Source organism: Aquila chrysaetos, chromosome 4 (assembly GCF_900496995.4).
Source record: "Aquila chrysaetos chrysaetos chromosome 4, bAquChr1.4, whole genome shotgun sequence".
NCBI classification, from domain to species: Eukaryota; Metazoa; Chordata; class Aves; order Accipitriformes; family Accipitridae; genus Aquila; species Aquila chrysaetos.
Genome location: NC_044007.1, coordinates 1,376,346 through 1,393,431, shown reverse-complemented (window position 1 = coordinate 1,393,431; position 17,086 = coordinate 1,376,346). Strand labels below are relative to the sequence as shown.

Genomic DNA, 17,086 nt, shown 5'->3' with positions numbered 1-17,086 from the left:
TGTTTTGGGAGAAAGCAATAGGGAAAAAAAGAGGAAAAAAAGGAAAAAAAAAAAGGGGGGGGGGGGGAGGGAAAAAAAAGAGAAAAAAGGGGAAAAAGGAAAAAAAGAAAAGGAAAAAAAGAAGAAAAATAGGAAAAAGAAAAAGGAAAAAGGAAGAAGGAAGAAGGAAAAAGAAAAAAGAAAAAAGAAAAAAGGAAAAAAGGAAAAAAGGGGGAAGGGAGAAAGAGGGGGAAGGGGGAAGGGGGGAAAGGAGGGGAAAGGAAGGGAAAGGACGGGAAAGGAGGGGAAATAGAAAAGAGAAAAAAAGACATCTTAAAAAAAAAAGAAAAAAAGGGGATACTGAGTGTTATAAAGTGTCTGTCTTTCTGCAAGGGGGGGAGCACTGAGCATATGAAAGATTAATCCCAAGCTTTGCCCAAAAGAGGCGACATTGTTTTTTAAAGCCTCTAAACTAGTCCCTAACAGAAACTGGATTATGCTAGGCCAGATGTCAGGGCTTCTCAGAAACAATACGGGGTTGTGTATCTCATACCATCCTCATTAAAAAGATTAAAAGTACTTCCTATAGAAAAAAAAAAAATGTATTTTCAAATGGGAGCCACAGTTTCCTCCTGCCTGTAATGTCTCCAATCCCGGCAGATGAATTTCACTTTAATGAGATGTCATTTTGGAGAATGGTTTAACATCCCTTCAAAAAAAATCTTAGCCCTAAACCTCGTAAAACCACGTCGAGATTATTAAAAGAAAATTTACCACACAGACAAAATAAAATAAAACAAAATAGAACCCGCCAATTCGCAGAATCCATGACACGGCCGTTTTTAAATGTGATGGAAAAGGCTTTCCAAGTTATCTGCTTAAACACAGGCTTTCTGTTTACTTCTCACTTTCATGTCAAATGAATTTGGGAAGAAAAAAATTGACAGGAACTTTAAGGACATTAGTCACATTTCGACTCCTTTTTCAGATTAACGCATCAAAAGCCGGGGAGGCGGAGGGGTATTTTATCATCTTGATAAAATAAAATTAACTCCTGGTGCCCCAACCTCTGCCCATAGGGTTATGATGCTCACGATCCTTTGCTTCCGTGAGGGGAGACCCAGGAGCAATCGGCACCAGGAGAAGAGAAGGCAAAATCCCACCGGAGTACCCCCTAAACAAGACAAATAACTTATAAAGCTGTGCTTGAAATCCCCCCCGCAAAACCTGAAGATTACAGTGTGGTCCTTGCAGGTTCCCCCCAGCTTGAAAAGCAGCATCTCAACCACAGCACCAGTCCAGTTTGTGCTCTAAACTGGTCTGCGGGAGGTCAGGATCCAACCTCTTGGACCCTTTCTCCCCGCTAAAGCGAAGGTACTGACTGGTGGAAAAAATAAATGGACCGAGGAGAGAAGACAGCCTTTGCTGAGATCTTTAAAAAAAAAAAATCCCTGTCTGCTCACAATATATGATAACTTCGATTAAAGCTTCCCCCCATCAGAGCACTCAGCAATTATCAACAGTAGAAGCCTACGTTAACAGTTTTCTGCGTCTTCTCTGCAACTTTAGAGATGATGCCCCAGCACCACAGAAATAAGGATTTGCTCCATCCATCGTGCATTACGGTCCCAAACCCCACTGTCAGCTCTCAACCCCAACCACTGACCCACTGGGATCAGGAACGTGCCGTGATTTAACGCGTCTTCCTCTTAGAGAACTGCACAAACATCTCCAGACCCTGCATCGTCTCGAAGAGACATGGAGAGCAGCATCTTAGCTCTCCAAAATTGCTTGATGACTTCTCCTGGAGGTATGTTGAGTAAATACATCAGAGCAGTGTCTGCTTAGCAACACGGAGAAATAATCAGGTGTCATTTATTTGCCTCTGGCTTCTCCACCTTGAGATTTTTTAGATGGTTGGTTAGGGATAGAGAGAGAAGGATTCTGCCAACACAGAGCACACCATGGGCAAAGCTGGCACTGAAAACTGCTTTGCTAACCTGCTTCTAATTCCACCACCCATCACTAAACCGATGAACCTTTTGGTCTCCATCCCATTGTATGTCACTGCTGGATTTTGTATTTTCACAGATACATCAGGAATTTAAAAAAAAAATCCTCTCCAGACCAAACTAACAGTTCACAGACTAACCTGGTTTCTACAGCGAACAACTCCAGATGCTTTTGGAGAGGAGGTATGAATCCCTCAAATAGGAAACTGCAGAATGACAGTCAGGGAGACATCTCTTACAAATGTACATATTTAACATAATTCTAAGTAGATTCTGCTTTCAAAGCCTCGAATCTTAAAATCCTGCAAACTAAACACCTTGCAGTGATGGCTTATCAAGGTGTTTCTTCCATGAGATGCTTCAGCATTGTCCTTCTAATGATCACTGGGTCTTGCTTAGGGGAATTAGGCTTTTAGGACATTTGCTGCCATCCCCACATCCCTTTTCAGAAGAAGCTGTCGGCATATAGGTAATTCATGGGATCATCCTCCTGACAGCCCCCAAAGCACGGCAGGCATGACAACTGGGGCTGCCCTTTCCCCTGCTCTCTCCAATTCTTGGCCCATAGCTAATTTTAAAAGGGCATCTTCATTTCCTCCCCAAAATTGCATTTTTTTAAGCAGAATAAGGACATCCTCTACTATTTGAGTCTCCAGAAATATGCCCTGTGGTGTCTCACCCTATACAGCAGTATCTTCCCCAAGTGCTGGAAACAATTCCCCAGCAAGCCCCAAGCCGTGCTGGTGATCACAACTCCATGCTGACTGTCCTGGGTTTGGCTGGGATAGAGTTAATTTTCTTCCTAGTAGCTGGTATAGTGCTATGTTTTGGATTCAGTATGAGAAGAATGTTGATAACACACTGATGTTTTTAGCTGTTGCTAAGTAGTGTTTAGACTAAGTCAAGGATTTTTCAACTTCTCATGCCCAGCCAGCAAGAAGGCTGGAGGGGCACAAGAAGTTGGGAGGGGACACAGCCAGGGCAGCTGACCCAAACTAGCCAAAGGGGTATTATATACCATGTGATGTCATGCCCAGTATATAAACTGGGGGGACTGGGGCTTGGAGGAGCAGGGGAACTAACCAGGCATCGGTTGGCAAGTGGTGAGCAATTGCATTGTGCATCACTTGCTTTGTATATTCCAATCCTATTATTATTATTGTTGTTGTTGTTGCTGTTGTCACTTTATTATTGTTATTATTATTTTTTTCCTTTCTGTCCTATTAAACTGTTCCTATCTCAACCCATGAGTTTTACTTTTTTTTCCCGATTCTCTTCCGATCCCACTGGGTGGGGGGGAAGTGAGTCAGCAGCTGCATGGTGCTTAGTTGCTGGCTGGGGTTAAACCACGACACCGGCAAAGCACACCAAGCGGAGAAAGGATTTCCCCTAACACTGACAGGTGAGATGAGAGCTAAACCATGCCCAACTGGACACAAATAAACTGCCCACAGGGGCCACTCTGGCTCTGTAATTGCCAGCATGGGCAAAGCTACTCAAGGTTGGGTTGTTGTACAAGCAACAGGCAGCAACGTATCTCAAACACTTCTCAACAGTTTCCAGAGATGTCACAAAAGTTGGGTGAACCCATCCCATTTCCAGAACAGATGGACTTCCTGGGGAGCCTTAGAGTGCAACCAAAAAGCTCAGAAGCTATTGAATTACTGTGGCTTAACATGTTGCTGCCCATCTGTTTGGATTATGGTAAATGACTTGGTGTACACTGAAACACTTGGGTTTAAGATGCTGTGCAACAGGGGCTTGGCCACTCTGCGTTGCCCCAGACTGCAACACAATGAGAGGTACATAGAGAGGAAGAGACAGCTTCCCCGGAAAGTCACAAGGATATGCTCTCCTCCCCCAAAAAAGACAGGATATATCGAGTTTTCATGTTCATGCCATGCAACTACTATTCATAGCAAGCCAACCATACTGTTCCGCATTCTGCAGGAATTAGATCTAGCAATTGATCTGGGAAAGCCGTGCTGGCATGCACCCATTGGGGTACACACGCCTCTGTCTTGCAACCCAAGACATTTGTTCAACCGTCTTTCCCTTCCCCAAGGGTTTAGGCAAAAAGAGTTAACTTATATGCTGACAGCACACCAAGACTGGCACCTGTGGCTCCACTCACCCCGGTCAGACATGGAAAATACTCCACCACAGAGTGGGAAGGCGAACATCCTTCCTGACCATGCGATACCATTGTCTCAAGAAGGTGAAACTACTATTTCACTTCTGCAAGGAAACATGTAACAGGACTCAAGACGTCAGCAAAATGGGATCATGTAGCAAGGAAAATCTGAAAGGCTTCCCCAGGAAAGGATGGCAGGGACTGCATGAAATTAGCTCAGCACCCTGGCGTGGGACTTGGGGGAAAAGTCACCCCCTTAGTGCATCACCCACTTATCCTTTCAGCGCAAAACCCTAAAGGCTTTGCAGGGGAATGGGTGGCGAGGACCCAAGTCAAGGCCAGAAGGCTCTCATTTCCATCTTAGTCCATTCAATGTGCTCCAGGCCAAGAAACAGAAAGAAAAGAAGAAAACAAAACTAAACCACACAAGCGTATCCTCTGCTGACAATTCTTTTCTACTGAGCAGGCATTTCTCTGACAAATGTTATATTATCTTGTTATTTACTTATTTATAGTGCTGGAGGGGTAGGACTGTCCCTCAAGAGGCGCTGCTAAGTTTTCTGAAGGAAATATCTGAGCTTCTCCATCAGGGCCAGACTATTATTTGCAGACAGGTTACTTTTCTTTTAAACACATGCATCAGTATTTTAGAAGAAAACTCTTCAAAGTGGGTCAGTGTTTAACTCACCCATCGGGGGTCTATAAACACAGCATCAGCTGCTAAGCATAGGTGTCTCTGCTCCCAAAAATGTGTCTTGAAGTGGCTCTGTCTCTCCATGAGAGGGTGAGCTGGGGTCTCCTGCAGGCATTGGTGTACCCTCCTCCTCCTTTCTGTCGCTTTTGGCACAGTTCCTGGCTGAGCCCATCACGGGCACATCATCCCCCGTACAGGGGCACAGACATTTCCCACTGCTGCCTTGGGATGGATACTCAATGGCATTTGGGTTTGTATCGTTTGCCCGGCTCCGCTTGCGAGAAGACTGTCCCTGCGGTGGAGCACATGGCTTTGCAAGGGGGGGTATCTGCAACGGCCAGGAGTATCCTCCTGCCATTACCCTCATCTGCTCCTTCCAGAGAAGGTGCGTTGGGGTGGAGGATCCCAGCCACAACGGCAAACGCCCTACCCACCTTTCTAGCAGTTTCTACAATCGTACAGCACCCTCAACCCCAAAAGGCTTCTGCTGCCTCTGGGCAAGGTCTATGAAACCCGGGCATCCTGGTTTACTGGTGGCTGCATCTGTTGACACCGCGCGAACCATGGGAAGAGGCTGGGAGCAGAAGCAGCATCGCCGCCGTCGCTCAGCACACCGCTTCATCCGTCGCAAACTCCTCCGCGGCAACTCGTTCAGCCCTCTCCCGGCGGTGAGAGGCTGCGCGGGGAGAGGGCATCCCCCCGTGATTTCTAAGCGATGACCAACCGCAATGTCAATAGGAGCAAATGAAATTTAAGGCAAGCAAATCACAGCCCTTCTGAGCTGCGCTCCTGCAAAGCAGAGAGAGATAAGGGGGAGGAGTGAAAAGGAGAATCAATAAATCTTAACCTCATTCACAATGATCTGGAGCTCTTATTAAGTAAATTAATTTAAGTTAATTTAACTCGATCATGACTCCCGATCACAGTGATTTAGTGAGGGGGAAATTGCATTAGGAAAGGCCACACTCGCTAGATAGAAGAACGGAAGAAAATTAGATCCACTTAGCAATGTGAATTAATATGGAAATAGCAGGTGTAAATTTAACCTTATCAAGAGAGTGAAAATTATCTTCATAAATTTGGAGAAATAGCCCCCAAGTTGCTTATAAATCTATTTAAAACAAAAATATTACAAAAAGTGTAGTAAAATTAATTTAAAATATACTCCCATCTATCGCCTCTAAGAAAAGTCAGCAGCAGGGCGAAGTTTAATGCAACCTAGCAATAAGGGGAGAACGCAACTCATCACCAAGGGATTAGCAGCGGGTACCTCCAGACCTGCAGCGACTCTTCCTGTCACTCATTTCCCAAAGACACGTCCCTTTTCATCTTAGCCTGCTGATTTGGGGGAGATTATCGACAATGAGGGCAACATCCCGGATGCCCCAGCAACGTTTCTTGCTGCAAACTGCAGCACAGATACCCAAAAAGAGAGGCGGGAATCTCATAAACCTCTTTACTGACAGCAAGTTCACAAGATGGACAAGAACACAGCTCCTGCCTAAAGTTTATTAAGGCAGTGTATTAAATCTGAAAAGATCGGTGGTCATGTAAAACCCCTGCACATACCTTTTGTACTGCCCAAAACCTGGATTTTATAGTAGGAATTCCCCCTTAGCCTCAGCTAGAAACCAGTTTGGGAGCAGCATTTGACTGCAGCACCACCAGCCTTTTAACATCACACTTCTGGCTTAAGGTGAAAAGGATATTAAGAATAAATAGTTGACCATTCAGTATGACACACACCAAAGGATAAAAATGAGGAGGTGACTAAATCAGTGCTGCAGGCATGCACAGCATGTCCCGCCACCACCAAAGCTGCCCATAGTTTTGGCAAAAGCAAAGCAAAGCAGCAAGAAAGCAGCTCCTGGCTCGTTGCTTGTTACAGATCCAAGAGGATGCTATGAACGATGGAGAAAAAAAAAAACATAAAAAACTATAGGAGAAGCATTTGCCATGTGCTTCCTCCAGACAGTCCAGATGATTGATCACACACAACGAAGGTAATAGGGAGACTAAGTAAGAGATTTATTGCTTCTTTAAAATATAATTGTTTTAATTTGCTGATGGCATTTTATCAAGATTTGTCTGCAACAGCTGTAAGATCTAAACTACATCATTTAATGAAGTCAGAGATTAATACAGATAAAATTATTCTACAAGTGGGAGCTCTCAGCCAATCGCGGCGGCATGAACAGGTTGCTCCTCCACAAAATCCCTGCTTGGTTGAGAAAGACCTACCACCCAGCAGCCGGAGACTGCTGCTCTAACCCTGCCTGAATACCCTGCCTGAAGCTCCTGCCTTCCTCGGCTCTTACTGCAGGTCCTCCATCCATCAACCATCCAGATCTGGAGTAACAAGCTGCAAGAGAAGAACCTGAGCAGAATAGTCGGAGCATGAGTTCTTTTCTATTAACGAAGGCTGAAGTTCATAGAATCACAGAAGGGTTTGGGTTGGAAGGGACCTTTATAGTTCATCTAGTCCAACCCCCCTGCAATAAGCAGGGACATCTTCAACTAGATCAGGTTGCTCAGAGCCCCTAACCAGCCCAAAATTTTCCAGGGATGGGGCATCAACCACCAATCTGGGCAACCAAGTTAGTCATCTATTACAGCATGGGATTAAACACACGCATCTGCACTTCATCAAGGGGCAGCAGATTAAATTCAATATGGCTACAAATAAGCCTCTCTCTCCCTCCCTTACCACTTACACCTGAAAGAGTTTCACAAGTCGGGCTCGTACATCAATGGGATAATAGTTTTGGGCAGCATCATGTCACAGTATGACACAATGATTCTCGCTATAAAGAGCATCAAGTGGCGAAAACATCATCATGTTTCACCAGCTGGGAAAGCCATTGCAGAACCGAATCCACCAACAGACAGCAGGTACAAGACACAAATTTCCCTCCCAGGAATAAAACTGGGACGATTACAGAGCAGGGCAAGCCTTGCCTGGCTCACATATTCTCTTTCAAGGTCCTAGCTGAGGCACAGTAACGGCGGAGAGACAGTAAAGCAGCAGCTTTGCACGGATCCGTCGCAGAACATTTCACCGTCACAAAAACTAGAAACAAAAATCAATCTTTTCTCCAATAAATGAGCAGGATTTGCAGCGAGGGCAGTGACGAAGGGAGAAGGGTCATTTCAACGGGACTGCCTCTACCAGGAACAGAGAGCAGCAGCTGTTTCCACCTAAATAAAAAGAGGAGGATTTGCTCAAAACAGCTGGTTCAGGACCAAAAAAGCACCGAACTGAGCTGGGGATGGGAAAGGGCAAGACTCATGTTGATGTGAATGTACATGCACTCATTAGGGGCAATCTGAGTAGCACAGCAGTGACTGTAGCTACAGGGGTGACCAGAACCAGAGTCAGCGTTACACCAACACTGCAGGAGGAAACAGGAGATGAAAAGCCATGAGAAAAAAGTCTTCGTTTGCACGCAAAATACCAGGCACCATAATTATCAGCAGCAAATTATGAACCTCTAAGAAGCAATACAATTTAAGATTCTACTGTAACATACTTATACATTCACAATGCAAAAGCCACACTTTGAAATATTAATAATAATGTTTTTTAAAAGCTGCTTTTGGGGCCAAAGAAGAAATGCAACAATTATTAATTTGATAGTCTGGCTTTCTATCATAGCCTAAGAGCAGTGAGCAAGCAAGAACTCTCACGGGCAGGTAGGATGCACACACATGCAGCCTTGATTCAGTGAAAAAGTAGGATAAGGGAGCAAGAAAAAGAATATGTGGTTTGTTTGTGGAAAGGGAAATGCAAGAAGTTGGCCCCAAGGACGTGCAAATGGAGGTGGCACCTACAAGGGGAGCACTAATTGGAGGAGGCAAACCAGCCACTTTTGGGGGGCAGTAAGAGGAGACATGTGGGTCTCTGGACTGGATAAAAGGGCATGATGTGCAGGTAGGAAAATATCAAAGGCAAAAGTAGAAGGTGAAGAAAAAGGAGGAGGCAGAGCAGGTAAGATTGACTGAAAAAAAAATTGGGTGGAAATCACCCATTAGCCCAAAAAGATACCACTGTTTCCATTCGAGAAGCAGCACTTTAAAACGGAGGCCAGAGTTTCTCAACTAATTGCTTGAAAAAACAGACAAAATAAGAGATCTAATTTTATATTTTAAAAAATAATTTGAAAATAAACACCTTTTTTAATCTCTCTGTTTACCTGGTACTTTGCCTCATCACCCTGAAGTCTTCCAAAACCAACCTTCCCTTCAGATACCAATATTTGTGAAACTCAAAGCCATATTCACTTAGTATAGGGAAAAAATCAGGTGAAGTTAGGCTTTAAAAACAATCACCGCAATCTTTGTCTCTCCGCAGCACCCACCACAAAAGTCGTCAACCCTTGGGGCATTGGAGAGGGGAAATAACTTTTGGAAGAAACCACCTGGAGCAGGGTGTTGATGCCGACCTGTGTCTCTGCTCTGCCGGAGGAGCCGATGGTGGGAGACAGCCCACAGCATCCCCTAGCTCCTCGGGTTTGCTACACTGGAATAAATAATAAAACGAACAAGCCCATAGCAGAGCAGAGCAGGCTCCCTTTGCCCAAAATATTGCCTGCGAGAGTGGCAAACCAGAATGTCAAGGGGAGGAGAAGTCATTCTCAGCCTAAGAATAGCCAGAATCTGGGTTATAACCAAAAATATCAGTTCTAATAGCGCCTTTTTTTAGAGCATCAATTACCGTAATGACCCTTCTGCTTACACACAAGCTCCAGGCTTTGTCTTGGTCTCTGAGATGTTCCCTGGTAACATCTCCACCAGCTAAGGCGGCTGCAGCTCGCTCGTAGCTGAAATACAGACATCAGCACAGCTGATTTAAGAAAGACTCAGACTCAAGGGTTCAGCACCATCCTTTGGTGACACCCTTCTTCAGACGGGTGCTGGCATGCCAAATTATTTGCTACAAGGCCCAGCTGATGCTCCACCCGCCCAGATAACCCAGGAATATGCAAGTCTGTGCCTGCACCTATCTCCTGGTGTAGGTTTGGGGCATCTGCCTCCAACACGCTTTCAGTAAGCTCCTCTGTAGCACCAACATACACAATAATGTTATAAAGGGAAGGTCTGGCCTCGTTAGCAGGCTTGACCATCCCTAATTAAGAGGCCACGTCTATCTCCAAAAGAAGCAGCAAGTTTACTTAGGTCTGATGTAAAAAGCTGTGTGCGTTTATTCATCTTCCTTACAGCTTATTTAACTGCTTCATGGAAACAATTAATTCAAACAGGGAATAAATATGAAGCCACAGACTGCGGTAAGCTGTTGGCCGCCGACTCGGGCTAATGTGATTACTAATACGATTTTACACTTTAAGTCAATAAACTCTGCGTAGAAGCAGCTAAACAAATAGAGAAATTAAGCAACAAACATGTAACAGTAATAACACGGAGCCAACGTGGGAGCTCCCTCGGCTCTCGTGTCCCAACCAGCTGCATTCAAGGGATGGAAGCATTACCTGGATGTCACGGGGCGTCTCGTCTTCCAGTTGGGAACTGGGCTGCTGAAGGACGATGAGGCTGGAGACACCACATTCTTCTTCACTATCCTGTAGCGTGTCTTTATCACCTTGTTGGCTGGGGGGCTCCTTATGAAGTGCAAGTTGGCTCCTACGAGAAAGCAAATGGAAAAAAGGGCTTGAAATTCAGGTGTGCGTGGGACAGAAGGGACCTCACCAATGTAGGTCCTACACCCAAGTCTTTAGCACCCACAAAAGGGGCAAAAGACCCCCGGGGTGTATCAGGCATGGGACCACCATGGTTCACAGTAACAGAAAGGCTCTGATGAGCTTGGGGGTGTTTGGCTCTACCAGCCCGGCAGCAAAACTCTACCAGGTGAATCATGCATTCACCAATGCCTTGACCCCCAATATCTACATTGGAAACAGAATTACACATTTAATCACTCCCGTTTTCATCATATTTTGCAGGATGATCTACACACCAGTTTATTCTGCTGAATGTTTCATGCAATTAACAGTTATATGTTTGACTCTGGTTTTCCTCCACTTGATAGCTAGCAATTTTTTTCACGGCTTTAAGGAATGCATCTAATTGCCTGACTTTTATAACATACAGCTATAACTGCCCAGATAATTAAAGCTGACACTACATGCTGAGACTAAGTCTTCTGGTTTTATAACTGATTTAAAGGGCCGGCTGTTTTTCTTGGAGATACTCTAATTAAAATTATTGCAAGGTTGAGAGGGGAAAAGCAGAATCATTATTTCCCCTGAAAATGTTGTACCCGTCCCCATGTTTGTGTCTGCGAGAGAAGGGAGAGTAAGGTTGATTCCAGGTAAACTGGTAATCTCAGGATGCTGGATCGATATCGAAACAAGAAAAATAGGGAAATGCATTTTAGAGCTGATCTCGTTCCCTAGAGCGGAGGGAGCAGTTTACCCATCTCCCTGCAGCAGTGGTAATGGCAATCCGTGCCTTTACAGTTTAATATGGAGAATATTTTCCTTCTTGTGCATTCCCAAGCAAGCCAGCATCTTGCGTTGGGTTCAGGAGGGATCAGGCAGCCCATAGCACGAATTTCCACTCCCAAACTCAGCCAGAGAGTTACAACTTCCAATGGGGGAGAGGAGAAAACCAGGCTCTGCCACGACAGATAAATCACTGGAATTTTTCATAATAAAGACGACGATCACAACGCTCCTTGATACTATACTGTAAGATAAATGATCACCGAGCAAGGAGCGTATGGAGGGATTCACAGCCTTCAACACTGCCTATAAAGCCCCGAGCACGCTCACGACACCATGCAAATAATCTCTTTTATATGGCTGCAATAAAATTTGGAAGGCGTTTGGTATAAATAGCCCAGCCAGCTCTAACTTGGCATTGCACTTGCCCACAACGCAGCATATGGGACCTCCAACCCCTGTTTGCACCATGCATGAAGCCAGATCCTCACACCAAAGTGTTATTTTAAAAGAGATGTTTTTACATCCTTCCAACTCCTATGCGGGACCCCTGCTTAATTAATGCATCAAAATAATGCCTGCATGCAAATTATTTTCTGCAGCGTCGCAGTAAGCAGCAGACTTTTGATGATGCTTTCAAGACCAGCACGCTGCTGTTAACCAGCCAGCATCTATAAAACCAGCAGCGCTACAAAGTACGCTCCAAGTAAGGGTGCGTTAAGTCAACCGGTAAATGTTGAGCAAACTGAAGAGCCAGGAAGTTAATGCCAGTAACTTAAAGAGCTTCTGGTGATTTGGAATAAAAATTAAATTAAAAGAAAGTAAAATAAAACCGGATGTTTTGTGGGCCCATGTCAACCTCATGAAGTTCAACAAGGCCAAGTGCAAGGTTCTGCATCTGGGTCAGGGCAATCCCCAGTATCAGTAAATTCTGGGGGATGAAGGGATGGAGAGCAGACCTGTGGAGAAGTACTTCAGGATACTGGTGGGTCACAAATGGAACATGAACCGGCGATGTGCGCTCGCAGCCCTGAAATCCAATCATCTCCTGGGCTGCATCCAAACCAGCGTGACCAGTATTTCAAGGGAGGGGATTCTCCCCCTCTACTCCACTCTGGTGAGACCCCACTGGAGCACCACATCCAGCTCTGGGGTGCCCAACATAAGAAGGACATGGACCTCTTGGAGCGGGTCCAGAGGAGGGACAGGGAAATGGTCCGAGGGCTGGAACACCTCTGCTATGGAGAAAGGCTGAGAGAGTTGGGGTTGTTCAGCCTGGAGAAGAGAAGGCTCCGGGGAGACCTTCTTGTGGCCTTTCAATATAGAAAGGGGGCTTATAAGAAAGACGGAGAGAGATTTTTTACCAGGGCCTGTAGTGACAGGACAAGGGGCAACGGTTTTAAACAGAAAGAGGATAGGTTTAGATTGGACATAAGGAAGAAATTCTTTACTGTGAGGGTGGTGAGACACTGGACCAGGTTGCCCAGACAAATTGTGGATGTCTCATCTCTGGAAGTGTTCAAGGCCAGGTTGGATGGGGCTTTGAGCAACCTGATCTAGTGGGAGATGTCCCTGCCCATGGAAGGGGGGCTAGACTAGAGGATCTTCAAAGGTTCCTTCCAGCCCAAACCATTCTATGATTTGATGACCAGAGGAAATGCAGACACCCATTGCTTTAGTGGTGAGGCAAGAAAAGAAAGAGGAAATAAGACAGAAAGCAAACAGGTTTTCATCACTGTTTCCCTGTCCTGGGACTTTTTGTGCCAGGCTAAATTCTTCAGGGCAGCAACTGCACCATCGCATGGCTTTTTAAAGCCCTTTGCAAGGTTCAAGCCCTAATTACAATTATAATTGCTCGCAAGCACTGGCAAAGTTGGAGCTTTTTGCTTCAGAGAACTGTATTTAGGATTGCAAAATGGGAATAACAAGAGGACAGATGTGCAAACCCCTGCATGGCCCAACACTGCACACACACGATGAAATCCCAGCTATCATGAGGGCTGGTGAACCGGCTGGCCAACTACAAGATCCCCTTGTCACTCAGGAGGCGTGGACGTACCCAGCCTCTCACGATATGGCATCAACCACGTACCCAAAGCAGCTCTTTCGCACTGGGGAAGGGATGAGATCCACAACCCCGCATCCTCCCCGAACAGCAACAGCACAAGCTGACCCTTTCCCTCCGCCGCTCCGACCTTACAAAATTATTAAGCTGGGAATTTGTTGAATACATTATTAACGATTTTTTTTTTTTTTTTTTTTTGCCCCTACACAAGCTCTAGCTGCCACTAATCAAGCCAGAACCTCATCAAACTCCTGCCTGACATCGTCCCCTGCCTCACGCTCGCACAAGAAATACAGGTCCCAAATTGTTGCGGCTTGCAGGCGTCCCCCCCCCTTCCTTGCACAAACGGGCTGGCACCTGGTAAACTCTATTCCCCAGCGGTAATTGGATGGTGTATTCATGCCGAAGCTGCTCTTCTGAAAGTGCCTGCGTGCACGGCTCCAGCATTAACCACCTCCTGAAAGAGACTCTCCGAAGAGCTCAGTTTTCTATTATTACTTGCTAGCTGAGGGGTTTTGTGTAGATAATCATGTTATTTAGATAGGATGTTGGTTTAATTCCCTTCATTACAGGCTCCCAGGGTTGTAATTTTTTTTCTCCGCATGATGTATTCCCCGTGGCACATTTCACTCAAATCAAACACTTTACGCTTTTATTACAAACAATACCCCAGCGTCCCCCGTTATCAGCCCAGCGCACACATGCACACTCCTCGCAGAGATCCAGAGGTCAGTTCTAATGACTAATCGATCTCATTAGCTTTCCTAATTAAAAACTTTACTACCGCAATGGAAGACAAACTACAAAAAAACTGCTTGCATCATATTTGAATGGGATATGAGCATCATTTATCAGCCAGGGCTCGCAGCCCGTGCCCATCGCAACGGGTCGCGCGCTGCTGAGGTTGGTGCTTTATTCAGAGCCGTGTATCCCCCAGGCACCACTTGCACCTACTGTGCCCGCAGAAAAAATCCTGGTGCAAACTCCAATGCTGACCCTGAGACGGGCAATTTCCTGCCAAAACCTCTTGCCATGGCGCTCCGAGCAGATGGGATCCGGGACCCACCTCATCCTTTGGGATGAACGCACTCATCCCTAGGGATGAACGCACTCATCCCTAGGAAAGGGGTTGAATGCAACATGGTTACGAGGATCCTTATTTCTGCTCTTATTTTGCTGCGAGAGGTACCCAGAATCAACCCCCGGGGAAGCTGAAGCAGGGAGAGCAAAAACAGGGCTGGCTCCTGGGATGTCTGTGGGAGAGTTGGAAACAACATGAGGTCTGACTTGCTTTCTGGCATCCTTAAAATATATAAGCACCACTACACCTTAAACTTTTATATTCTCCAGCCATTCCAGATTGCCTCTTCTTTCTATTCTGTGTCTCCCCAAAATGAATGAAGTTTTAACATTTAAAAGTGATAGCTTTTTTCCAACCCCAATACAAAGCGGAGAATTAAGATCACTTGCAACGAAGCTTCAACGAAAAAAGTAAAACCTTTTGTAAAAAGATGTATTTACCCCCATGGCAAGAAAAATGGGGAGGGAGAATATTGACCTGCTGTTATTTACTCCAAATCCTTCATCCTTATAAGCTCTCATTAAATCTAAATCCTCCACTTCTGCCAGAAAATGAGCGGAGGGGAGGCAGATATTAGCTAACTTTGCCTGTTTCTCAATCGAACCAGGTCCAACAGTCTCAGTCCTACAATCACACAGGGCTCACGCAGGCAGTGGGGAACGCCGCACCCTGAGCCATTTATTTCTGCGTGACTGTGCTGTTACAGCAGCTCTCCAGGGACGGGCCAGCATCGTCAGCCAGCCGAGCCCTAACGAGCAAGCATGCAAGTCCATGTGGCAAGGGAAGATGATGCTGCTCAGGGTGGATTAGGGAAACCACAATATTGGTGGTGTAAATCCTGTCCACCTACTGCTGGGAAAAAGAAAGTTAAATAAGCAAGGGTAATTTCAGGAGTGCAGATTCCCAAATTCAAGAAATTATTGCAGCTTTTGGAAAAGGGTATGGGATAGAAAAAGCTTCCGATATGGGCACAGGAATAGGAAAAAACCTAAAGTAATCGGTGCTATGGGCCATGACATGGCCTGGGTCCTACCAGGTCTCCTACCCTCCATTATCGGCCACCACGAACCTTCCCGTGCATGAGTCTCTGCTGGGACACACTGGACCACCAGCAGCTCAACACCAAGCTGCTGCCACTGCTGCTATTAAACCCCAATCCGAGGCAAGCCGGGGAAGCAGTGAGTGACAGGTACATTGATCTTCCAGCACTTGGAAGCGAGACGAGAGCAGGAACAAATGCAAATTGGGGAGCAGAAGCTGTACCTTTGATACGATGCCGGTATTGTCCCCAGCTCTGGAGGAAACCTCAGGGATGTGAAGCAATGCAGCAGGGCCACCCTAAGGGGCCCTTTTAACTCAGTCATGACAAGTCCACTAAGAAAAAAAGCAAAGCAGAGGCCAAAAACCTCTGAAAAAACTGCATTGCTTTATCAAAGACAGCCATTAGGAAGAAAAATAAAGGGCTAAGGACTATTAGTACATGTGCAAAGGACGCCACAAGCATGCCATAACTCCTAATACAGGCTCTGATGTTAGCAGGGATCTAAAAAACACTCATTCGAAACCAAAAGCAGCTCCAAAAAGAACTGAAAATCTCTGCCGAAGGGTATTCTGAAAGCAAACACTTTCTAACACAAAGATGAATCCCACAAACACCCTTGCCACGGGATTTGCTCCAGGCCTGGAAGTAAAGATTCAGCAAAAACCATCGTTATCTCTTCCTCAGCTCCCAGAACGAAACTGCCGCTCACCTGCTACCCAAAGCAAACCCACGCTACAGCAGCAGGCACTTGCAGCAGCAGGAAAATCACCCACGTGCTGTGATGCTCTGGGATGGCACGGGACCAAATCTCCCTCCTTTCCACGGGGAAAGCTGTCTCTGACCCAAGACCACCTGGCTGATAGCTTACCTTGCTCTCCCAGCATGCTCAGAGATGAGGAGCATCCTTGTTTGCAAGCACACCTGCGAAACAGGTTGGGAAGCTGCCCTGCACCATGCAGCGTTAACCAAAACGTTAACAAGCAGTGTGGAAGCAGAGGATTAAGCAGGACATTGCAGGGTTAGGCAAGAGCACGCGGAGGTTGGGGTGACCAGCGTTGAGGCATGGAGCGAGCCCCTCGCAGCTCCTTTTTGTAAAGCCCCAGCAAGACCGTGTCCTAACTAATTTGATACCCTTCTACGACATCGTCACGCACCTCTTGGATGAAGGGAAGGTGGTGCATGTAGTTCTTCTGGATTTTAGTAAGGCTTTTGATACTGTCCCTCACAGCATCCTTCCGGACAAGTTGTCCAACTGTGGGATGAGCGAGTACATGGTGCACAGGGGGAAGAACTGGCTGAAGGGCAGGGCTCAAAGGGTCGTAGTGAACGGGGCTACATCTGGCTGGTGACTGGTCACCAGCGGTGTTCCTCAGGGCTCAGTCCTAGAGCCGGTTGCGTTCAATATTCTTATCAATGATCTACATGTAGGAGTTGAACGCATCATTAGCAAATTTGCTGACAATACCAAACTGGGAGGTGCTGTTGACTCTTTCAAGGTCAAGAGGCCTACCAGAGGGATTCAGATAGATTGGAGCATTGGGCAATCATCAATGGCATAAAATTTAAGAAGAACAAATGTCAGATTCTGCACCTAGGACAGAGTAATGCCGGACACAAGTAT

At 46.0% G+C, this 17,086-nt stretch overlaps 1 protein-coding gene across 3 annotated transcripts in view; it reads right to left on the bottom strand.

Moving 5' to 3' along the window:
* The window catches only part of ZC3H3 (zinc finger CCCH-type containing 3), a 180,303-nt gene that overhangs the window by 92,727 nt on the left and 70,490 nt on the right, over nt 1-17,086 (bottom strand). For all 3 annotated transcript variants that reach the window (XM_041122963.1, XM_030011512.2, XM_030011513.2), the window contains one exon: nt 10,306-10,456. In XM_041122963.1, coding sequence (XP_040978897.1) covers nt 10,306-10,456 — 151 coding nt within the window. The remainder of the gene's footprint in view (nt 1-10,305; nt 10,457-17,086) is intronic.